Below are 24,252 nucleotides of genomic sequence, written 5' to 3' on the forward strand. Positions count from 1 at the left end.
GAGAGAGAGGGAGAGTGGGGGAGAGAGGGAGAGAGAGGGAGAGGGAGAGAGAGAGAGAGAGAGAGAGAGAGAGAGAGAGACACAGACAGACAGACAGACAGACAGACAGAGAATACAGAAAAGGATTTATCCCAGGAAGGCAAGAATGGCTCAATATAAAATCAATTGATATAATATAGCACATTTAAAAAAAGGAAAGAAAATATCCATATGATTTTCACAGTAGAGGAAAAGAGTATCTGACAAAAGTCAATACCTGTTCATTATTTAAAAACAAAACAATATTCAAGAGCCAGGCATGCTGGTGCACACATTTAATCCCAGCACTTGGGAGGCTGAGGCAGGAGGATCGCTGCCAGGTCAAGGCCTGGACCATATTGTGAGACCCTGTCTCAAAAAAAAAAAAAAAAGCATTCAAGAGCTAGGCATGTTTATAATCTCACCCATACGAGAGGCTCAAACAGGAGGATCCCAAGTTTATGTACAGCCATGAGGACCTAATGAGACTGTATCAAAATAAAAAAAGGGGTGGAGATGTACTCAGGGAAACGGTCCCCTGCATTCAGTACCCAGTAGTGAAGAGGAGAGGAGAAGAAAGGAAGAAGGACAATGACCAGAACACAGAAGTGTGAGTGGGACCCACCTCTCGGGGCCTGTGCAGCTCCAGCACTGCAAGGCCCTCAGCCAAGGCTAGCACCAAACACAGCTACACAGCAAGTATGAAGAGATATAAGGCAAGTCTCTAGGAGCTCAGATTCGCCACCCAAAGTACAGGCAAGATAAGAAAAGAAGAGATACATAACTTCATTTTAAGAAAGTCTTTCATGCATAAATGAACATTATGAAGAATGGAAGCAACTATGATACGGACAAAAGTACTTGCCAATCACACATCTGGAAGGGATTAGCATCCAGAATATGTAAGGAGCCTCCGCAAGGTCACCACGCCGAGGCCAGCTATGAACATGGGCAAGGGAGGGAAGGGGACGTTTCTCAAAAAAAGCTATGCAACCAGCCACGAAGCACAGAAGAGCTGCTCACCACCTCTGGCCATTGAGGAAACAGAAATAAAGCCTCGTGTGACAGTGCTTCACTCCCAGGGGATGGCCACAACCTCATGCAGAAACAAGTGTTGCCACAGACGTGGAGAAACAGGAGCCCTTGCCACTGGCCGAGGTGCAAGCAGCACGGCCTCACGGAGCAGGCACAGAACCGCCGTGTGACCCGCGTAACGCACTCCCAGGTGTCCGCTCACCAGAGGACTAAAAGCTGGCACACAGACAGTCCGGAGCAGCACTTGGGCCAAGCCGCCAGTGCTGACTGGCACAGGGAGGGACAAAATAGATCATGGTATGGATGAGTCTCACTGTCCATGGGTTTCATATATATAAAGTTGCTAGCCGGGGAGATGGCGTAGTAGAATAAGTGCTTGCCTGGTAAGTGCAAGGGCCTGAGTTCAATCTCTGGTTCTGAAAAAAAAAAAAAAAAAAAAAAAAAATAAAAAAATAAAGTTGCTGATTGCTAACACGTAGCTGTAAACCTGAACACTTGAAGTTCTGTAGTTACCTGGATACATGCAGAGCAGTGGGGTCTTAAGAGCTGCCCAGTGAGCGCATGCCTGACTGGTGCCCAGCAAGGTGGGGCTGCCCCAGCTGCAGCTTGCAAAACCTAAGAACCACTCATCCTCAACCCACACTGGTATCTGCTACAGCCTGGGAGAACCTCAAAAAGATGGCACTCAGTGAAAGAAGCTGCTGGTTGCATAAAGACCCACACCGCACGATCTGTGTATCAGAAATGGGTGCCAGGAAAACCCGAGCAGAACACAAATGAGAAGGTGGTGGAAGAGGGTGGGGAGATGGGAGCAGGGAGGACAAGTGTCCTCATGGGTGGTGAAAGCTCCAAGCCAGGAGAGGTGGCAGTCACACAATGCATCACGTGCTGAATGCCACGCTACAGCACCTGAGATGGCTACACTGCAAGTTGTGCTGCAACAGCAAAGAGAAATACCAAAAGGACACCAGGATTCAGAGGCAGGTTTGTGTCAACAGGCACTGACTGGGACCACTCCCAACATATCAGGCCCTGGTCTCTGGTGGGCTAGGGCTTCTATGGGACACGCAAGCAGGAAGTACAGAGGCACAGTGGCTTGTCAGCTGGGAGGTGGTTCGCACAATAAGTGCCACAAGGAGCAGCTATGCATTGCCGTGACCGGCTGTTTCTAAGAAATAAAAGCAATGGGAACTGTAATGGGAATTGATACCTGGGCAGCAAAGAGCCTGAAGTACACAGGCTGGGGGAGACTTCTGCCGCAGTAGTAACCACTCCTCAGCTTACAGTGCTTCTTTGCGATGCACAGTATTACTTCTGTGACCAGAGAAGGCCCTTAATCCTTCCCTTTACTTATCTGGAGCGAGGGTCCTGCCAACCGACAGGAACACAGCCTCCATCAAAGCCAGTACCAGCACCACCTGGGACACGTGTCCTCCCTTCTGCAGACAGAGCCACATTCTTGGGCAAGTGCTCATGTAACCAGAACCTCAGGCTTAGACGTACGGTTGTGGCTGGTGAGGTATCCTCCCCTCGGGCCACACCCTTGCCACAGAACCAGGACATCCTGCTGCCTCTGCAGCCTCTGCCTCCTTCGGGCCTTTCTCCCTGTGCCTCCTTGCCCAGATCATGACGAAAGAGCCAGGCCCCTCAACAGCGGCACCAGCGCACACCTTTCATCTGGCTGCTCAAGAGACTGAAGCAGGAGCACAGCAAGCTCTAGACCAGTCTATACAACTCGGCAAGACCAGGTCTGAAAATACAGCACAAAGGACTAGGAAGTAGCTCAGTGGACGTGTGGGCAAGAGCACCCCTGGTTCAGGTGGGTAGCACTGCAGAACCAGCGCCATCAGCAGACAGGCGTGGGACATTCCTACAGGGAGTCCAGGGCTCCATGTGCCACGGCACTCCATCTCCCAAGAGCACCCAAGCAGCACGCCCATCCGTGGACAGAGGAACCAAGGCCTGGAGAGGTCACCCGTCCTGGTATCTGAACCAGATGTGTCCACCTGCAACCTGTGCCCCTGGCAGCCCTCCTGGCCACCCCCAGGGTAACCACAGGACAGCCCCCAGGCCCCCGCAACCTCAGCCCTTCCCTCTTTGTCAGTCACTTTGACATTCAACTTCTTTCTTTATAGATCATCAGATACACATTCACTGTTTTTCATTCTTATTTAAGTTACATTTAACTTTCACAGATGTCCTATTTACGTTAAGTTTTCATAATGAAGTCTATAATAATGCTTAAAAGGCAGGGGCCATGCCCCGTAAGACTGTGTGCCCCAGCCCGGTGGTGACCCAGGATGTCTGCAGGAAAGGAGTGAACAGCCACAGGTTTCCCACCCTCAGCGCAGGGCGCTGTCTGGGCCCAGGCTCCCAACCTTGGTGTCAGATGCCCACGGCTCTCCATGCCTCCTGCAAGCTCTTTCCTTAGGTTCCTTCCTGGGGACCTCGGAAGAAACATGGGGCCCACACCAACACACAAACCTGTAACCCACACCCCAAATAAAGCCTCACCCAAGGGAGGATGCTGAGCCTGGCAAGGACAGTTTCACAGCTAAAGGGCCACCTTGTCTGGTCTCTCCCAGAACAGGGGCAGTTGGCACCTGAGAGAATCCCTCAGGAGACCCTCAGGTCTGGACAAAAGGCCAAAGGGAACCCTGCACAAGCATAGCTGAGCAGAACAGGAGCCACCCAGGGCTCTCGTCCCCTTTCAGGGCAGCTTCCAGATGCCTCAGGAGGCCCCGGTACAGGCCAGGTGGGGCGCCAGTCTCCCCCTGTGGAGATGCCCATGAACACAACCATCAGCCCAACTCACAGGGACGCTGGAACATGGCTGTTACATAGAAAAAAACAAAGAAAGGAATGGCATCGAGGCCCAACCCCGCCTCAGAATTGGGGTGTTGAATGGACCCGTGTCTAGGAGCCAGTGTGAGCCCAGCAATGAGACAGAAAGCTGGGGCACTGGGCTGGCAGAAGTCCCAAGTGAGCAAGGCAGGCGGCAGGCAAGCAAGGGGGGCTGTGGCCACAGTGGGCACAGACATGGGTGACATCTGGCTCATCACCGAGAACCTGGGCAGCACCCAGGAGCCATGCACTCTCCCAGCACCATGTGGACACAGTGTCCAGCCCCACCTGCAGCAACAGTATGGCGCAGCCATGGCCCGTGTGGACAGTGCAGGGCAGAGCAGTTGTCCCAGCTGAGATGCAAACACTAAGTGCCCTCCACAGGGAGAAGATTCAGCCAGGACGCCCCAGCTCTTCTGGGGCCACCTTCCAAGCTCAACCGGGCCCGCTGGGCCAGGGAAAGCTCTAGGAGCCAGCATCACTAGCAGGACTGTCTGGCTTACATGCTGAGCCCAGGCAAGGAGAGGAGGCCTGTGCACCAGGGACAGAAAAGCCTCTCAGGCCGGAGGGCCCCCAAGTGCTCCGCAGCCTCTGACACCCTTCCTCTAAGTCAGCCCGGAGGAGTCTAATAGGCCAGTGATGTGGTCCTGCCACCCACAGGACACTGAGGCAGGCAGGGACTCAGCAGGCAATGCACACAGTCCCTCAGCCACTAAGATGGGGCGCTACTGTCCCTGGTGCTATGCTCATGTGTCATAGGACCTACCCACAGGGCCAAGAGCCAGAACACCCTGACCCAAGGAGTCCCCTGCGCTGAGCTGGCTCTCAGCCCAGGGGTGCTGGTTTGGGCCGTGAGGCCCCCATGCTAAGAACACTTCAGAAGCACAGCACCTGCACACGGCTCCCAAGGACCCGGCCTGGAGTTGAGCCGAAGGCACCACTGAGACGCACACAGCGCCCAGAGAAGGCAGTCCCCTGGGCACCACACGCAGAGCTCCCACGGCCTGTGGGCAGGATCAGGGACACCTGCCTCAGGTTTTTGGCCTGGTCATGTATACAGAAAGAAGTATTGCAGTGACCTGCATGGCTCCTACCTTGTTTTTGAAGTACACCTCAATGGGCATGATGAAGCCAGCATAACCCGACTCTTCCACCTTGTAGGGGGGCTCCTTGCACACTAAAAAGAAAGGGAAAACCACTGGTGAGCTTCGGTCAGCTTCCTGTCCCTTCCAAGGCCACCCCCACCTCCGCGCTGCCTGTCCAGTGGTTCCATGCTGAAGGAAGAAGGCACGGGAAGCTGGAGAGGCAGGCTGGGCAGAAGAAAGGTGTTAAGGAGCTATCAATAAGGAGATAGCAGGAGCATTGTGAGACTGTCCCCGGGCACTTACGCCAGCAGCATGCAAGGAAGCTAAGGCCAGGCAAGGCCACTGAGTTGCGCTGATGCAGGTCCCTGAGTTGCGGAGGCCTCCACCTGTTCACACGACAGGATCCCCACGGTGGCCGCCGCCTGGACATGAGGAGCAGAGGCTCACGGGACTGCGCTGGGCTCCACTCCAGGGCCTAGCAAGGGCGGGCTGGGGCCAGGAGGGTGGCGTACAACTGTAATCTCAGCATTCTAGAATGCTGAGGTGGGAGAATGCTGAGCCCAGCTGGGGAAACTTAGGGAGACTTTGTTTCAAAATAAAAAACTTAGTTTGGGCTGTGCGCAAAGGCTCTTGGGTTCAACCTCCAGTGCTGGGTGGATGAAAAACAAAACTGAAATGAACTTTACAAAGTGTACATAATATAAGCGAAGCCCACAAGCTCGCTCAAGCCGTGCACGTTCCCACATAGTCTACTGCCATCCGGCAAATAAAATGAAGATACTGTGCCCCCGGTTTGAAGAAAAAAAATGAGTATCATACAAATCAAATCTGTCTTCTGCCCCTTCATCTCTGGAGGCAACCACTATCCTGAGAGAGGAAAAACACTGCCAACTGCTGATGGCAGGCAGGGCATGAGTTCCCCAAGTCCTCAAGGTCTGATCCAAAGCCATGTGCTTAACATGCACAGAGTGCATCTAGGGACAGGCATAATACACCCACACAACCGCCACCCCTGAGGCAAGTGGCACACCATCACCTCCAAGGCATCTTCTGGCCCCTAGTCCCCCAGGTGCACTTACAGTACAGTCCACCTCTCAGCTGTTGGATGCCCACACTCAGTCTTGCTGGCCATAGGGGCACGCAGCAGAGACCTCAGTCATCTTACACAAGTGACAGCTGTGTCCTCTGATGTCACCTCCTCAGCTCCTGGCAGCACCATCCTACTTTGCCTCTGAGCTGGACTGTGAATTCTACATACAGGTAAGGTTGGAGGAGTTCCTCTATGTCTGGCTTGCTTAACATGACATCAGCTGTTAAACCTTTATACAGCCAGGCTGGAGGCCAGACTGGGCTACATAGTGAGCTCATGGCCATCCTGAACTACACGCCAAAAACCTTTACACACACATCTGCACCAGGACTAACTTTCACAGAACTCTCTGGAAAAGTTAATAGAACCCAATAAAACATGACTTACATTAAAATGGTATGATTTTCTTAAAGAGAAAAGACATTAAACAAAGGCCTCGTGTATGTTCTAGAGGAACAAGCTGGGCAGTGGAGCATGTGGGTGATGCGGGGCCTCAAAGGCAGGGCTGGGCTGCCTGGTAGCTGTGAGAGCCTGGACACCAGGAGATAATTCCTGGAATCCCTTACCCTGTCCTCCCTCTTTGAGAGCCCCATGGACATGCCCTGCAGCTTACTCCTGGGGAATTATCACCCTCAAACTGAGGGAAGGGGAGCCGCGCTGCCTACAGGACTACAATGACGTCCCAATGATGGGACAACTGGCAGAATCTGCAGCCCGGGCGCAGTACTACTACAGCCTTGTCCCACTCTCCAGCCTGGCTCCCTCCACTGCAGGAATGCTGCAGCCCACCCCACACTGCAGATACACCTGCAGACCTGCAGCACACTGCATGTCACAGCCAGGGCACAGGGTGCCAGCCCTTCACCCAAGGACCTGCTTCCTCCTCTTATAAAGCTCACCTGTCACCAAGTGCTGTTGATCACAAACTGTGGGGCAATTGGGTAGTAGCCCAGGCTCCTTCCTGGGCAGCTTCAGGCCAGGAAGCCAGAACAACAGACAGTGTGAAGCGCATGTCTAACTGTGCCCTAACGGCTCCCAGTGCCCGCACAGAGCCTTCTCGCCACCAAGGCCTGCAAGATGTGCAGTCTCTCGTGGCCACTGCAGGTGTGCGGGCCAGGCTGGGTCACAGGTCACTTCCTGCAGCACCCCCGCAGGGCACCCAGTGCTACCTCCCTGCCTGGCTCCCAGGGTTCTGCAGTGCTCCCTGTCTGTCGCCCATTCCCATCAGGAGGCCTCGCTCACAGTCACAGTCCCAGGGCCTGGGACCAGGCACAGAACCTGCCTCTCTGACATACATTTTCTTTTGGGCGCATTCACCAAATATTTGCAGCATGCAGCTGGCACTGGCCACATCCATGTCTCTGCCAGGCAGCCTGGACCACAGGCCGGTCCCTCCCCAATGCTTCACATTCTCTGAGGGCAGACAGCCAAAAAGCGGGGGCTCTCAACTGTAGAAGAGCTATCCATTCTAGCCCTAGACATCTGTAGCCTGCTCTTGGGGCCCACGAGCAGCTTGTGTGCATCCAGATTCAGGTTACCCAGTTTGCACCTGGGAAGAGAGCCTCAGCAGCCCAGGGAAGGAGGAGGGATGAGCCCGCGGACCCAACCCCACGCCTGTGTGCTCTACACCCACTCCCAGTCTCAATCCACCCCCAGCATGAAGACCCATAGCAGGGCCACCTCCTAGGAAGGACAAGCTGGGTTTCCTGGGCCTGACACCTAGGTCCCTTGCTTCTGCTGAGGGCAGACATCTTTCCAATTATCTGTGTCACAGCTTCTCTTGCCATTCCCAACAGACTACCCAGCCCCTCCAGGAAGCAAGCTTCTGGAGTTTCTTCAGCTTCCCCAGAAGGAGGCAGGCTAACATGTCACCTGCTAACCCATAGGAGTCACAGCCAAGCCAAGGTGACATGAAACAAGGCCAGCTGTGAAGAGGTGGCAGGAGATGCAGGTGGGCAGGGAGCCTCTATAAGCAGAGTGGGCGAGGGCATAGGGCCCTTCTGGTGTCAGAACTGTAGGAGGTAGCATTCTGGGTCTAGGAGGGGTAGAGAAAGAATGAGAAGCTGGGGGTTAGAAGGGAGCAGGTGGGAAGGAAGGTAGAGGTAGAAGTAACCATGGTCCTGGGCATGGGGCTTTTCTCTCAGGGCACAGCAATGTCCTGGAACTGGAGGATGCTGATGGAGTTTGTAGGCATATCTGCATAAACGGTGAGGCTGCTGCCATCACTAAGTGTACTCAGCGACAGGATAGCTTATGGTGAATGATTAGATCTCAGTAAAGGACCTATTTTGTTAGGAAAATGAAACTGGAAGACTGTGCTTGGACCACCAGCCCTGGGGACCCCTTCTCCCCCCACCCTCCTGGCAGGGCAGCTGCCAGCTTCCCTCAGGGAAATCCAAAGGCTTCCCAGCTGGCAGAGGGGCTGATGCAAGGTGCAAATGCTTCATATTAGAAACTCTCCTCAGCAGGAAATCTGGAGTTTCTATGGAGTAGCAGAACCCACTCTGCTAGAGTGCTCAAAAAGACCCTGCCCGAGAAAAGAGCCAAAGGACACGGGAAGACTTGAGAAAGCACAAGAGGACTAGAAGAAGAAAGCCAGGCACAATGGTGCACGCCCATACTCCTAGTAATCTGGAGGATTATAAATTCCAGCCAAAATGAAATCTTTAAAATCTCAAAATGAAATTTTTAAAATATTGGGGCTGGTGAGATGGCTCAGTGGTCTAAAGCACCTACTTAGAACAAGCTTGGCAAAGCACAGGGACCGCGGTTCAATCCCCCAGCACCACATGCCAGCCAGCCCTCCCCCTGGTGGGCTGAGCTGCCCCCCCCCCCCCACACACACGCATAAATAAATAAAATAAAATAAAATAAAATAAAATAAATTTTTTTTAAAATATTGTACACATACAAATAATATGAGGAAGGATAGAAGGACTAGGTGGAGTACAGCTCAGGGGTTAGCACTTACTTAGCATACACAAGGCCCTAGATTCCATCCCCAGCACCAAAAAAATTCAAAAATAAAACATAAGCAAACAATGACCACCATCCAAAGTCGATGCCCTGAGAACCAAGACAGTACAGCCTACAAATGAAAGGCGAAAGAATATGAATGGACTCTTAGTATCACAATACGTGTAGTTTTTCAATTCAACAGGATGGGTAGGAAACAAAATCTTCTAGATAGTACACGAAGAGCCGGGCAGGTGGTACACTCCTGCAACTCCAGCACTGTGGGAGGCTGAGGCAGGACTGCAAGTTCAAGACCAACTCGAGCAACTTAGCCACACCTAGTCTCAAAGTTTAAGAAGGGAGAGGGCTGGGACTGCAGCTCAGCGCTGAGGCTCTGGGTTCAACATTCAGTAACACACACAACAGGTGAGACACGAGGCCAGGAAAGGGATGCAAGTCTGTCACCCCAGAATGTGGGAGGCCAAGGCAGGAAGATCATGGGTTCAAGGGCAGCCAGGGCTACACAGCACATTTCAGGCTGGCCTGCACTACACGCGAGACCCAGTCTCAGAAAACCAAACATGCCAAGTGAGACAAGGAGGAATGCCTCAGGTTAAATGAGCTGGTGGCCCCTGCTGACATCTCACAGCCCCGGCAGTGCGCTCTCCCATGGCTCAGTCCTCAGGACAACTCATGAGCACATACAGCCGTGCACCCCACAGCCAATGATGCCCAGGCACAGGGAAGTCCTGTAACACATCTCAGAAAGAAGGAATCGAGGAGATGCAGGTGGAAGGGAACTGAGCTGAAATGTCACAAAACAGAGAATAAGGAAAATCCCAGCCACAATGTCACCTGCAACATCCTAAGCGATGCAGGAGAAAAAAAACTGGACCTGCATTAGAACAAGGACTTGTCGGCCCCAGTCCTAGCAGCTGATGAGGTGACACCTCCGTGTCCTCCACCCAGGATGTGACCCAACTCAACAGCACTTGTGCGGGCAGGAGCGGCAACAGATGCCAGTGCTGGGGCTTCGGGGCCCAGCTGCCCACACAGCTCGTAGAGAATTTCTTAATTAACCTCTGGGGACAGTATTTGAAAGACTGCTCTATTACGGCAGAAAATAAACCCAAACAAAGGGGAATAAATAAATCCCTGCAGCAGCATAGTGAAGAAACGGCCCAGGGTACTGAGGCACATGAGGAGGGCTGGAGGGCCCAGTCTGACTATAGGTGAAGGTGGAGGCATGGGGTGGAATGGAATATTCAGGGGTGAAAGGAGAAAACCACCTGCTCCACAGAATAAAGGATAGAGAAGATACAAAAAATAAAAAATAAAAAAGATAAAGATACAGGGCAAATAGAAATTGTTACACCAAATGGCATGACACAAACTCAAATGAAGCAGAATTTTTAAAAAACGATCAAAAACTCATATGACCTTGAGTAGTCTGTCAAGTGACCTAGAATTTAGGATGCTGGACACAGAGGGAAGAGAAGGAGCCCAGAGCTGCACTGGGCCGCAATGCAGGTCTTGGTTTCAGATCTTCCATCTTCAGCAGTATAGCTCTTCACAGGAGGAGACAGAAGGTCCAGCAAAACTAGGCCTTACCTTAGGCCTCAGGCCCTCCAGCAGGGATTAAGACGGTATCACAGGACATTCACCGCGGAGCCCTCAGTGGGGCCAGGACATTTACTAATGTCCTGGTGAGCACCAGGGACACTGCCGCGAACAGAACAGATGCACACCCTTCTCCTGGGTCCTGGGGCCAGGGCGAGGGAAAGAACAGGTGTGTAACGATGGGGTGAACAAGAAAAATCAGGAACTAAAGCAGCATAAGCCCGCATGCATGTGCTGGACAAACAGCAGCAATTTAAACCCAGAAGCCAGAGGACACCCCGAAGAGGGTGACACAGTGCTCTTGGGTAGGGGACCCTGGAGGCGGCCAGGTTTGCCTCATCAAGCAAAGTCCCCCGATGGAGCAGGTGGTGCAGCCCAGGGGCAGAGTGCAGGCTTAGAGTACACCCAAAGCCCTGGGCTCCTTCCCCAGTATCAGAACAAAACAACAAAGACACAAACCAATGCAAAAGCGAATCATTTAACTAGAAACAATTTAATCAGGAGTGGTGGTACACATCAGTCACCCCAGCATGCTGGGAAGCTGGGGCAGGAGGATAACAAGTTTGAGCCTAAGCTGAGCATTTTAGTGAGACCCTGTCTCAAAAACTAAAAGAGACTTCGATGTACCTCAGCACCCCCTTGATCCCCAATGCAAAATGAAAATCAACTGGGGTGTTGCTGAGAAAAAGGGGATAGTCTGAGATAGTTCTGAACCTTTCATGGAGTACACCAATAAACACTTGTTTATATGTGAAAAATAAATCAAGACATAGGATTTCAATCAGCCACAGTGAAGCACAAATTCCAGTCTGCCCCTGGGTGGTAGAAGTGGCAATTTATTCTCACTTGGAATTGTCTTCACTTTGCTACAATGTATTTATGTGTGTGTTGTGTGTGTGCGCTCTCCAGCAGGTACCCAGAAAGATACTTTTTCAGTGTACAAAGTATCCTTCCAAAAGCTGTCCTCCAGAGAGGCCCTCTCTCCCTAAGAGGTGGCCTTCTCACAGACAACAAACAGCAACCTGTGCACTTAGCCTTTGATACCTCTGAAGGACTGAGGAGTTATTCTGTAACAACTGAGGAACTGGGTGGTTACTCTCCATCTACAATGAACCACATCCTTGGTAGTCACCATGCAGCTCATGTGATGGAGTGGCTACCCCGCTGCTGCACATACGGCAAATGGGGCGAGTGTGATGAACCTGCGCACTCACTCTGAGACACGGGATGAAGGGGGTGGTTACTCTGCAGCTCACGCTGTGGGGCAGCTGAAGCAGCTGCCCAGTCTAGACAAACAGCCTTGCTTCCTAATAGAGTGGAGTTCAACTACCACCCCACCTCCCAAGGACTGAGCTCAGAACCTACAGGTTCCTTATGCCATTAAGTAGGTGATTGGGCCACTGTCACCTCCATTTCCATGTCCAAGTCACAGGGATCCTGAGAGGCCCCAAGGTGCAAGCTGGCACCAGGAACATGAAGCCAAAGCCACATCATTATTACTGACTTTGAGGAGCTGTTGGGTGCTGCCACGATGAGGACAAAGATGAATGGCTTCAGGGGCTGGGAGGTGGCTCAGTGGAATAAGCGCTTCCCTGGCAAGCGCAAGGCCTGAGTTCAATCCCTGGTTCTGCCAAAAAAAAAAAAAAAAAAAAAAAAGCCAGTCTTACGCTATATACTGGCCCTTTAAATTAACCACTAAGAAGAATATATGCAGTGTATTATTTGTTGAAAAATAAAAAAAAAATAAAAAAAATAAAAATAAAAATAAAAAATAAAAAATAAAAAAAATAAAAGATGAATGGCTTCAGGTGGGTGGGCGCCGCACCAGGGCCTGTCCCCACGCTGTGAGGACAGTCAGAAGGGCAGAGAGAGCCCAGCAGGAGGGCTACATGCTGGCTGGGCTGTCAGTGCCTTATAAGGATCTGCCACTCCTAAGAGGTTTAGAAAGCGAGGGAAGGGGTAAAGGTAAAGGCTCGAGGACAGAGGAGGAGGAACGCAGCAGCTCCTGCCTGTAGCCACCAGCATTGTGGAGGATGCCCCCGCAGGGGCACAGGGTCCTCTGACTGCAACTTCTGTCAGCCTCACTCAAGCAAAGCTCCCACTTGGGAGCTACTTCGCCAGCTGATGGGCCCTTGAATATCAGGTGGGGTGTCAGCAGCCAATAGGAGCTGTCCCCTAAAAAAAGCCCTCAGCTGCAGAAAGGTTCCCTTCTGCTCGGGCACATCCTTCTGGGTAATACAGCCAGGGCAGTGACACACACCTGTTATGGTTTGTGTCTGCTGTCCCCGCAAAGCCTCATCAGTCATGGGGTGGGCTCTAGAGTTTGTGATTAATTCATGATCCAATGCTAGGATAATGGGTGTGATGTCCCTGGGGTGGACAGCCTGAATACATGGGGAAGGGAGGGAGGCTGGTAGCTGCCACAACCACAACCACTGCTCTTCCCTTTGCTCTTTGCTGTTTTCTGCCGCCATGAGCGGCTGCTCCCTGCCATGTGCAGCTCTGCCTTGGAGCCAGTCAAGTATGGACTGAAACCTCCACTAACTGTGCGCTAAATAAGCTTTTCCTCAATTTTGGGCATCAGGTATTTTGTCCCAGCAAGAAAAGTAACTGAGATAGAATTTAGTACTGAGACATAGGGTCACTCCTGTGACTACACCTGACAGTGTGGCACAGGGCCTTTCCCCTGAGCTTACGGAAAGAGGCAGGAAGGGTTTGGAGATGTCTTCTAAGAGGGAGGTGCTGGAACACCTTTGGTTGTTCTGTAGGGGAGATTCTGGCCAGTGCTCTGAAGACCAGAAGACTGAAAGAAATCCTGCCTGTAAAGACTGAACTGGGGCGTTTCTTATGGAGAAAGGACTGACTGACCGTTGGACTCCAGGTGATGTGTGCTATGGCTTGGCAGAAAGTTTGTCTGCATTTTGCTCCTGTCCAGAGACTTTACCTGAGACTGAGATTAAGTTCGTTGAACTGATTAATCTTACAGAAGAAATTTCAAGTCAGTCAAATGTTGAGACAGTGGTGTGGCTACTGTTGGGGTTTTTAAATCAGATTTGAGAATCAAGTGAAAGAATCCAGAAGAGTGATTTAAAATGTGAGTTTGGCCAAAAAGGAAGTGTCAATAAAGCTATGCAATGCAAAGATAGAGTTGAGAAGATTTCCAATGCCAAGAAGGAACAAGAGAATAGAAAAGATGGCTTGAGGGCATCACAAGAAGCAGCAAATCTCCACTTTGTAGCTCAAAACTGCAAAAGTGGAAGACTTGGCCTTGAGGAAAAAGCCACAGAGCCTCATGTTCCAGAATGGCCACACCAGATTCCAGAGTAGTGATGACATAGAGAATCTGTTCCTAGGAATCAGGGTCAGAGTGCTCAGCGATCCAGACCTCCACCCTGCAGCCAAGAGAGAAGAAAGCCTGTCTACTGCCCCAGCTGGCAGCAGCCCTTGGCATCGTCCATATGGCACTGGTTTTAGGAACATGAAAAATGCAGGAGTTCTGAGGTTAAAGCTTCCACCTAGATTTCAGAAGAAGGGCCTGAGAGGCCAGGCAGTGTGTCCCTAGGAGGGCAGTATGCGAAGCTGTGAGAAGCCTACAGCGCAGGGCAAACCCCAGAAGTCTGGAAAAGCCAGGAACGTCGATCACCTAAAGAAAGCTGCAAGGAGGGAGCAAAGCAAGCCGAAGAGAGAAGCCACGGGAGCTACCACCAAAAGTGCCATAGAGGTGGAGCCACAGGGAGCTCACACTTGCCACAGATTACTTCGGATGTTCCACATGGAACTACAGGACTTAATGTTTGTGCTTCTGGATTTTGGACTTGCTTTGGTCCTAGTGCTTTGTGTCCTGCTGTGTGTACCTCTTGGAATGGCAACATTTTCCTGTGCCATTGAATGTTGTAAGTGTATAACTTTTCATTTGTACAGGGACTCACAGCTGAGAGTTTGCCTTAGATCCTGGAGAAGACTTGGGAGTTGGACTTTTCCAAAATGCTGTAACTCTTAGGACTTTGGCAACTCAGAGATGGACTAAAATGCCTTTTGCATAAAGGGATGTGCATGAGACTTTGGGGGAGTATTTAGGGGGAAGGTTACGGTGTCCAGGTGTACCTCCAAAGCCTCACGCAGTTATGGGACAGACTTTTAGGCTTTGTGATTAATTCATGATCCAGTGCTGGCATTATGGGTGTAAGTGCTACACCCGCCCTGGGGTGGCTAGCTGGATGCAGTGTGGGGAAGGGAGAGAGGCTTGCCAGCTGCCGCAACCACTTTTGGCTCTCGCTCTTTGCTGTTTTCTGCCACTATGAGCTGCTGCCCTCTGCCATGTGCCACTCTGCCTTGGAGCCAGCCGAGTATGGACTGAAACCTCCACTAACTGTGAGTTAAATAAACCTTTCCTTCCTTAATTTGGGGTGTCAGGTATTTTGTCCCAGCAATGAGAGAAAAACAACCAAAAAGTAACCAAGACATCTGCCATCCCAAATACTCATGCTGCCAAGCTCCAGGTCAGCTGGGGTAACTTAGGGAGATACTATCTGAAAGGACTATATACAGCCCAGAGGCAGAGCACTCACAGGGCACGTGGAGGTCCTGGGTGGGATGGAGAGAAGGGAAAGAGGGCAGGCAGTGGGAACAAGAGCAGGAAAAGAGGGAGGGAAGAAGAAAGTGGGGAGAAAGGTAAGCTGGTTTACTGGCGAGGAATGGGGGTGCAGTTCACTGGTGAGTACTTGCTTGGCAAATATCAGGCCATGGGTTCCAACGCCAGTGCTACAAACAGAAAAAGGACTGGCCCCTGTAAGATGCCAGGCCCTGAGCTTCACCCTGGGTCTCTACCCCCAAGAAGCTCAGGACAGCCCACTGACCTTGTCTCTAAATTCCCAACAAATCCTTCTCCCCTGGGGTTCCCTCCCCAAGAAGTTATCTCTGATCACAGACCGGTGAGTCCACCTGTGCCCTCCAGGAAGCTCAGGGTAACCAGGCTGTGGTGGAGACTTGCAGGGTACTGGTGCTCATCTAGGAGCAGCTGGTAGCAAGGCAGGGAAGGGAGCCAAGCACAGACACCAAACACTGGTGACATGGCCCTTCAGGCTCCTTCTGCTCTAAATACTATGAATTCTCAGAGCAGCACCTTGTAGGCCACATGAGTGGTTTCCAGATTACAAACAGCTGGCTCTGGTCAGCCCCACCAACTAGTGGCTGGCTCCTCTCACAGGGACTCTACATGGTGACATACAAACGGTCAGTGCTGGTTTCACAGCTGGAGGGGGCAGCACTTCCGGCTGGGAAGGAGGGAGCAGAACGTGGCCGTGTCACAGAATGGCTGCGCACTGTGCACCACTAGCACAAGAATGGGGAATGAGGCGGGGCCACTTACCACGCTTGGGCTTGGGGAAGCTGTCGTGCAGCCGGAAGATCACCTTCTCCACGAAGTGCTGGATCTCACACTGCTCGGGGCCTCGGACAAACACCATCCAGTCGTGGGTAAAGCCCTCTGTGGTGGGCTTCTTGCGCAGCTGGGCACGGTGTCCCAGCTCTAACTTGACCTGCACGGTGCACTGAAGGGAAAGAGGGGGGCGAAGGTCAGCCGGAGCCTCAGGCAGAGCTGAGAACACAGCCAGTGACAGCAACGGAAGCGCATCTTCCTAGGGAGCCAGGGGACCACAGAAAACCCAGGGGGTGCCCAGCCAGCGGCGTCCCCACCTGCACCTCTACATCCTCCATCCCACATGCAGTCAGCCCCTCTGCAGGTGCTCCTGCCCTGGAAACCCCATTCACTAAGAGCCCCAAATCTCATCTGCACAGGGAGATGGCTGCCAAGAGAGCACCACCGCGCCCAACATCCTGTACACAGCCTGTCCTTTTAGCACTTTCACTATGGGAAACCATCTTGCACAGAGATGTCACCAAGGACGGCCACACCCTGGCCTGCAACACTGAGGGGACACTGAGGCTCTAGGAGCAGCTGTTCACCTCAGAGGAGCAGGCCCAGTTTCAGGCCGAGGGCTGTGGAGGCAAGGCCCGCCCTGGCCCCTGGAACCCCTGGCCCTTGCACCTCGCCCATAGCACCAAGGCACTGAGGCGCCCACTCCACTCCACATGCAGGACACAGAGTGGAGCACTTCTCACCCCCAGGTCACCAGCAACAATGTCCCTCGGTTCCCACAGCACAAACCATCCTTCCAGTGGGAAGGCAGCAACCAGCACATGGTCCCCAGTGACAGGTCCAGGGAGCCATGCAGCTTCTGCCATGCATGAACCTAACCTCGTGCCCTGGTGTAGGGGCAGCTGAGGCTGGTTCCTCTCCATTGAGCACAAAGCCACAGCCTTCAAAGCACTCTTCACACGTGGGCGGCCAGAGCCACTGACAGGGAACCTACTGTAAACATCCACTCTGGTTTGTAAAAACCTCCTTTTAATAGACAGTCTTGATACCAAGTATCAAATGCAAGAGTGTCACAGAAGAAAGTGGGCCAAGTGGACACTTGTTTCTAAGTGCCAGATAAGCAGGAGGCAGCAGCCAGGGCACAAGTGCCACACTGCCAGGGCAACTCCCCCAAGCTGGGCAGCTGCCCTGTGGAGCGCCCTCCCGGCCTGCCCCATGGAGCTCCTTCTGTAACTTTCAGCCTCCTTCCTCCCTCTCACCCTGCCTCTGCTCCTGCCACCTGGCTGGTGGGGGGGGGGCACCCTGCTCCCACGGGTGCCACCTCAGGGATGCCCCCCCAGTTCCACTCCAAGTCAGATACATCTGGCAGCCCATAATCCATGTGTATGCTTCCTGCTGAGGGCTCCCCTCCCCGCACACACACAGAAGCTGCTACCAAGCTGGCAGGGTCTCGGGCCCCAGAACTAAGGAAACAGGAAATGCCCCACCCTGTGTCCCAGCTCAGTGCCCACTCCTGCCCTGCAAGCTGGGGGCCCAAGACTCATTTCTCCACTGGGCAAAGTTCTCTGGTGCCTCCAGGCCGACAGTAGGGCTGGCTACTTCCATGGGCCTGCTCTGGCTGCCACACGGAAAACCAATCATTGCTGACATTCACGGCCAGCTCCCTGCCTCCTCAGCCTGCCCTAGTGCCTGGGCGCTTTTCATGTGCAACCCACCCCTGGAGAAGACCCCATGGTGTTCAGCCTCGCACTCGGCTGTCTTGGAAGTGCTATATGCACAGTGTGTCAGAAACACTGGGCCCACTTGACCAGATTGCCCTCAAGTCAAGTATTCTGGGGCCGTCTTCCAGAAGGGAAGGGCCTGAGGCAGAGGACAGCAGGGAGGCTCTAGTGTGTGACGAGCTGGCAGGAGGTCTAGCCTCCAGGCACTCAAGCCAGCCAGGTGCAAGACACAGGGTGGTTTTTGTTTGTTTTAATGCATTTGATACAGGTCTCACTATGCAGCTCAGACTCAGAGTGATCCTTCTGTTTTCAGCCTCTGTGGGCTGCTGGGATTACAGGTGTGTGCCACCACGCCAAGACTTGGTAGCTGGCTCAGCATGTCTGGGGGCGGGGCCGGTGCAGCATGTGCTTGCCTAAGCAGGCAGCTAGTCTGTTGAGCTATTTCACCAGTTCCCACGGGATGATTTTTCCAATTCAAGTTAAAAATAAATAAATAAATAGGTGTTTGGTACATCTATTTAATTTTTATCAATTTAAAAAAACAATTTAAAAGAGATGAGATGAAGCTGCTCCCCTGGCCCAGAATGCTGGCCCTTTGGGGCTCCTAGGAAGGGAAGTGACTCACAAGGGACACTCAAAGGAGTGGCTGGGACCAGATCAGACACGAGAATGGTAGGAGACTGGATGTGGATGATGGTCATAAGGAACAACACCAGAGTGACAGTCCTCCAGCAAGTTGTGCACAGTCCAAGCTAGAGGCAGAAAAGGAAAAACAAACAAGCCAGGTGAGGCGGTATACACCTGTCATCCCTGTGACTCTGGAGGCTGAGGCAGGAGGATTCAAATTCCATACCAGCTTGGGCAATTTAGCAAGATTCTGACTCAAAATTAGAAATAGAAAGGGTTGGGGATGTAGCGCACTAGCAAGGTGCCGCAGGTCCCATCCCCAACACCAGCCCCACAACCCCGCCAAAAGAGCAAATGCTGACAAGCAGCCTGCTAGGAAGCAAGCTGAGGGGAGAGACTGGAAGGAGAATTAGCGGGGACCACAAGGGAGAACCAGTGAGGTCAGAGTGGGGAGGAGACCTGGAAACTCCAAGACCTGGGGCAGGGCTGCGACACGGCAGGAACAGTGAGGAGACAAGAAAGAGAGGTCACTGGAGCTGGCGGACACAAGCCTCAAGGGAGAAGGTGCCCCAAAAGCCAGAGCTGAGGCCCTAGGGTCACTCACAGCACAGGCACCATGAGCTGTGCGCGGACAGCGCCCAAAAAAACAGATCTAAAACACTATAACTAAGCTCCCCACGGGCTGGGGCTGCAGCTGTCCTATAAGCTTATGCCTGCCATCCTCTGCCTTTTCCATCCTGAGAAAGGGGAGCTGACCCAAGCAGCTGGGAGGGTCGCAGGTGAAAACTTCTACCTCCGGCATGGTGGCACATGCCTGCAATCACAGCACTTGGGAGGCTGAGGCGGGAGGACTGCTGGAAGCTCGATGTTAGCCTGAACCACACAGTGATAACAGATTGCAAGTGGACAAGGGAGACAAGGAAGGAGAGCGCCTCCTTGGAGTCAGTCACTCACCAACCCAGCTGCTCAGCCCTCAGCTGCCCGCTCAGCACTCTGCATAACACAGAATCGCTACTCAGGGCAGGCAAGCACTGGAGCCGAGGTTGTGAAAGAGTAGAGACCAGGGCTCCCTCACAAGAGGGGAAGAATATAGGCGCCAAAACCGTGCTGCGGAGGCCAAAGTAAACATGAAGGTTCCAGGCAGCCATGGGCAATCTTAGCAGCCAGGAGGCTGGGCCCAAAGCACTGCCTGGCAACATCTATGCCCCAGAGGCTGGCGCCAAGGGCAGCCCCAACACCCCATGTAGGGCATACTGAGCTGAAGGCGGGGCCGACAGAAGAGGCTCTGGCCTGGCCCCTCACATACTGGCAACGCTGGGCTCTGGGAAGCAGCCCATCCCTTGGACGCTGTCAACGGCTAAGAAATGCACTGAAAGGATAACACAGACTGCACCGTTGCCTTCAAAAAGGAACCACTGACTCAGGAAGACGCCTGTGCTGTGATAACTGCAGCCCTGGGTGATGCAGGCCCTGGCCAACCCCTCTGACGTGTCAAGTCCTGATAACTTATAAGCACAGCAGAGCCCGTCCCACTGTCCAGGCTCACACCTCCTCCTCCAGCTGCTCCACTGGGCTCTCTCCACAGTCACCACACCAATCAGCCGCTTCTCCCCAAGGGCACCTGGCTTTGAGGCTAACTGGTACAGAGGCTCGGCAGAAGCCCCAGAATGAATTCGTCTATCTTGTCAAGAGCCATCACCCTGCCAACCTAGGGCGGCTCCTTCTGCTGCCAGGGGCCATGCTGTAGGAACCCCAGAATGGCTGGCTGACTGCCACTTCACTGCATAGTTGGGGATCACACTGCCACCCACTCCCCAATAAAAGCCCAGAAGGAAGGCCTTTTTCCATGCCTGAGGAAAGTGATAACCACCTTTCTTCTGGAACATCATCCAAAGGTCAGTGAGAGATGGGGACCCAAGTGTCATCTGGGGACACTTAAACGTGGGCAGGAGCCTTAACTGGGCTACTGCCCTTAGTCCATGCCAGCTGGCAGAGGGCACACAGAACATGGGGCCAGAATCCGAAATCTGGCAGCTGGGCAAGCATGGCAGAGGGGTCTTCCCGGACTGTTTTCTCACAGAGACAGTAACGTTCTCCAGGTAGGGACTGAACTGGCCTTTGCCTGGCTAAGGGCAGGCAGCACTGCTCGATTCCAAGCCACCTGGCTTCCCTGGAGACCGACCATAAGCCTAGGCCGCAGATGCCAGGTCTTTAGCAATTAGTTTACCTGTAAGAGTTCTGCACGTTTTCTGGTGGGAATTCACCCCACAAATGCCCTCTCCTCTGGGGATGCACACTTTACCTAGTGGTATAATTATGCCCAATCCCAACTACTAGGTCTTGTTCCCTGTGATCCACTGACCTCCACCCCTCTTAGGAGCACTCAGTCAAGTCCCTCTCCGCTCAAATGGCTGTGAAGTCCTACTGGATGGGGTGCAGCTCCACACACCAACAGGGCTCAGGCGAGCCCTCAAAGTGATGGCAAAACAAGCCCAAGTAAAGGATGCTCTGTGGAACTTCCTCCTCTGGGCGCAGATGGTGGCTCTCTGGGACAGCCACTGAATGAAATCAGAAGAAGGGCGACCAAAGGACAGGGGCCTTTAAGTAAGGGTCCTCTCCAGCACAGCGCTGTCTGCCTGGAAGGTGGGGACAGAGCCAGAGGGAACAGCACTGTTCAGTGGCACCTGACCAGGCCCTAGATCTCTAAGCAAAGTATACAGGGGCCCGTGGCCACCCCTCCACACTTTACCAGCTCCATCCAACATCATCCTGCTGACACGGGCACAAGATTAACAACAAAGGCAGACAGCACACAGTAAATTTCTCTCTAGAAACACTGAAGATAGATGTCCAGACCCATGGATATGCATGTTACCTACAATTCTTCACTGTTAGTCCCTGGCAGGGTGTTTACACATAAGGTACCACTGAGTGTGCACTGTAGCCAAGGGGTCGCCTAATAGCTCCCAGGTTAAGGGGAGCAGTCTTTGGGGAGAATTTTTAATGTCCACAAACCCATTCAAGACATCTGTCACTTGGTCATAGGGGTCTGGTTGCAAAGAGACTTTCAGTTAACTTTTATTTAGAGTGGAATGCAACACCGAAACTGGGCGTGGTGGTGCACGCCTATAATCCCAGTGCTAGGGAGGCTGAGCCAGGATGATCACTGGGGGTCTGAGCTGTATAGTGAGACCCTGTACCAAATAAATAAATAATAAAAAATATTTTTTTTAAATGGAGTGGAATGTAAAACCTAGCATTAGAGACTATGATGGACATTATAGGAGAAGAAGATGCAGGTCTCTGTCCTCAACAACCTGACAATATAAAAACTTCTGAACAAAAGACTCTCGCGGGACTTTGAAAGTCATGAGTTGGGAGCAGATCCATCACCCTGGCTTCCCATGCTGGGGACCTGCCAGCTTGTAAACAAAGGTCTGGGGAGAAGAATAAAGGTATGAAAGAAAGGCTCCAAGTAGGCTCTGACCCATCTGGTGGCAATTCCTAGGCCTGAATTTCATCTGTAAAACAGGTGGCGCGGGGGCTACTCACGGCCACCAACATCAGACACAGCCCGCCCTCCAGCAAGAGCCGTCATGAGGCAGCAGCTCTGAGTCAAAGGTTAGGCCATATGAAGAACAGGCAAGCAGCGATCATCAGCGGGCTGCAGCCTGTCAGAGGGTTGGCCGCCTAAGGGGGCAATCCTTAGAAGTCCTTGGACCACCCCAGAGCTCCCCAGGGGAGTCTGGTCCCAGCAACCTGCAGCCACACCCCTTCCCATCTTTTCAGCATCCACACAGACTTTGTCTAAATCCTAGCCCAAAGCCTTCCCCACCCAGGCCTGGAGATAAACCACTCCTCCCAGACACAACCCCTAAATGAGCAGAGGGCTCACGCACCCGCCTGCCAAGGAAAATACACGTGCCACAGGCACCAGCAGACGTGGGGTGGGGAGAGTGGCCAACATGTAGGTAGGGTGTGGGCCGGGACAACCACACTCTCCCCAGGCCACAGGGGAAAAGAAGCCAGTGCAGGGAAGGTGGGAAAATCCACCTCCCCACTGGGCCTGAGAGTCCTAGGGGAAGGTGAGCCCAACAGGTAGAAAAGCGCATCACAGCCTCCGGAAGCCAGAGCGCACCCAGGGGAGTCAGGCCACTGCCTGCTATAATGAGCCATTTACAGTGCTGGGGCCTCTCCAGGCAGGGGAGGAGGAAGGTTCTGTGGACTCAAAGCCTGCTCTGTGCACCAAAAGCCACTCTGGACACTGGTAGAAACCCACTTCCCTGGGCAGCAACACCCTTCTCCCTTACCTTCCCAAGGGCCTTTCTGTGGGCAAGGGCCAGAGTGCACCTCAGTGGTGGGAGGATCAGACCTGGGGTCCCTAGGGACCTTCTGCACAGATGGAAACATCAGCCACGTCAGGGGGCTGCCCGGTGCTGAGTGCGTACTTAGATGGTGGCTGGTGAGGCTGAGGGACTGAATTTTTCATATGCCCTGGGTGAAATTTCTAACAGCCACAGATAGTGGTGGCTGCATACTGGGCAACGCGGACAGCCCAGCCCTCCACCACCGGTACCACCTGAGTGCGGCGTTTATCTCTGTCATAGACCCCGAATGCCCCTCTTCCCACCATCCCACTTATCCCAGTGACAGCTGCCCAGACACCCAGAGCTCAGCACATCACAGGGACACAGCCTGAACTCCGGAGGCTAAGGGATAGGGATGAGGCCATGCTCAGCGCCTCTGTGGAAACAAGACACTTTCCTGGGACAGGCTTCACGGATGGCACATGCCATAGAGATGTTTCACTGGGGTAACTCAACAGGGATCGGAGGTTCGTGAAAATCCACGGACTGCATGCCATGCAGCTTTCCTCACCTCTCAAGACAAAGACGGCCACACCGAAGACAGAAAGGAACTCAGAAGCCCCAGTCACCTGCCTCAGTGACCCCAGGCCATGGTAAGGGGCAGGCAAGAGAACGATTCTTGCCCCACCCCCCGCCATCCCAGAAACCACTCAGCCCCACGGCATCTTACCAGGCAGAGCCGCCTCCATGGCGCCAGCAGCTAGGGACGCCCCGACCTGCCCTCGCTCCCAGCACACAGTCTGGCTGCCACCCCCATAGCCCCACAATGTCTGCCTCCCTGGCCTCACGCCCCTGGAAGCCAAGACAGAAGGTTGAACAAGTGACCCTGCCTGGGTTGGAGACAGTAGTGATGTGGGTTTTCAGAAAAAGGGGAAGGGGCCTGGGTGCTGAAAAAGGTAGACAGCACAGGGCTGGGGGTCCACAAGCACAAATAGGGGTGGCTTGGCATGGTATGGCTTCCTGATCCCCAGGGGAGGTGCCCATTGGAGAGAGCAGGAGGCGGGGGATCTTCCCTGGGTCCAAACTGAGGCTCTAAGATACTAGGAAGAAGTGTAAACTCAGGGGAGAGGGTAGTAGCTGGATGAGTCGGGTCGGAGAAGAAAGTGCCTGGTCCAGGTCTAATAGAAGAGGGTCAAAGGCAAAAGAGCCCTCAGGCCCTGTGGCCCAAGAGAAAACGACTAGGAGCCTGAAACGAGGAGCCGCCCAGGGAAGCAGTAGGTCCACAGCCCCAGTCTGAAGGGAAAGGGCACTAGACAGGCCTAAGTCCCTATAGCAAAGGGTGGCAGCTTGGGGCCCAGGGAGCCGAGGGAGCTCAGGCCCCGACTGGGGCGTGAGGTGAGAGACGGCTCGGGCCCAAGGAGGGGACTGGGGGAAAGGTGGCCTAGGGGCGGGCCTGGGTTGTGGCGGGGGACGCTAAGAGGACTCAAACCTGAGCTCTACGGCTTAAAGGACAACAGACAGCACCTAGGCTGGTGGTTTATGGAGTTTGAGGCGACCTGGGGTCCAGAGAGAA

General features: G+C 53.3%; 1 protein-coding gene across 1 annotated transcript in view; it reads right to left on the minus strand.

Moving 5' to 3' along the window:
• The window catches only part of Mllt1 (MLLT1, super elongation complex subunit), a 54,317-nt gene that overhangs the window by 29,629 nt on the left and 436 nt on the right, over nt 1-24,252 (minus strand). The window contains exons 2-3 of the mRNA XM_004632788.2: nt 16,016-16,196; nt 4,992-5,074 (exon numbers count right to left, since the gene is read on the minus strand). Coding sequence (XP_004632845.1) covers nt 4,992-5,074; nt 16,016-16,196 — 264 coding nt within the window. The remainder of the gene's footprint in view (nt 1-4,991; nt 5,075-16,015; nt 16,197-24,252) is intronic.

This window comes from Octodon degus, unplaced genomic scaffold (assembly GCF_000260255.1).
Source record: "Octodon degus isolate 3935 unplaced genomic scaffold, OctDeg1.0 scaffold00050, whole genome shotgun sequence".
Classification (NCBI taxonomy): Eukaryota; Metazoa; Chordata; class Mammalia; order Rodentia; family Octodontidae; genus Octodon; species Octodon degus.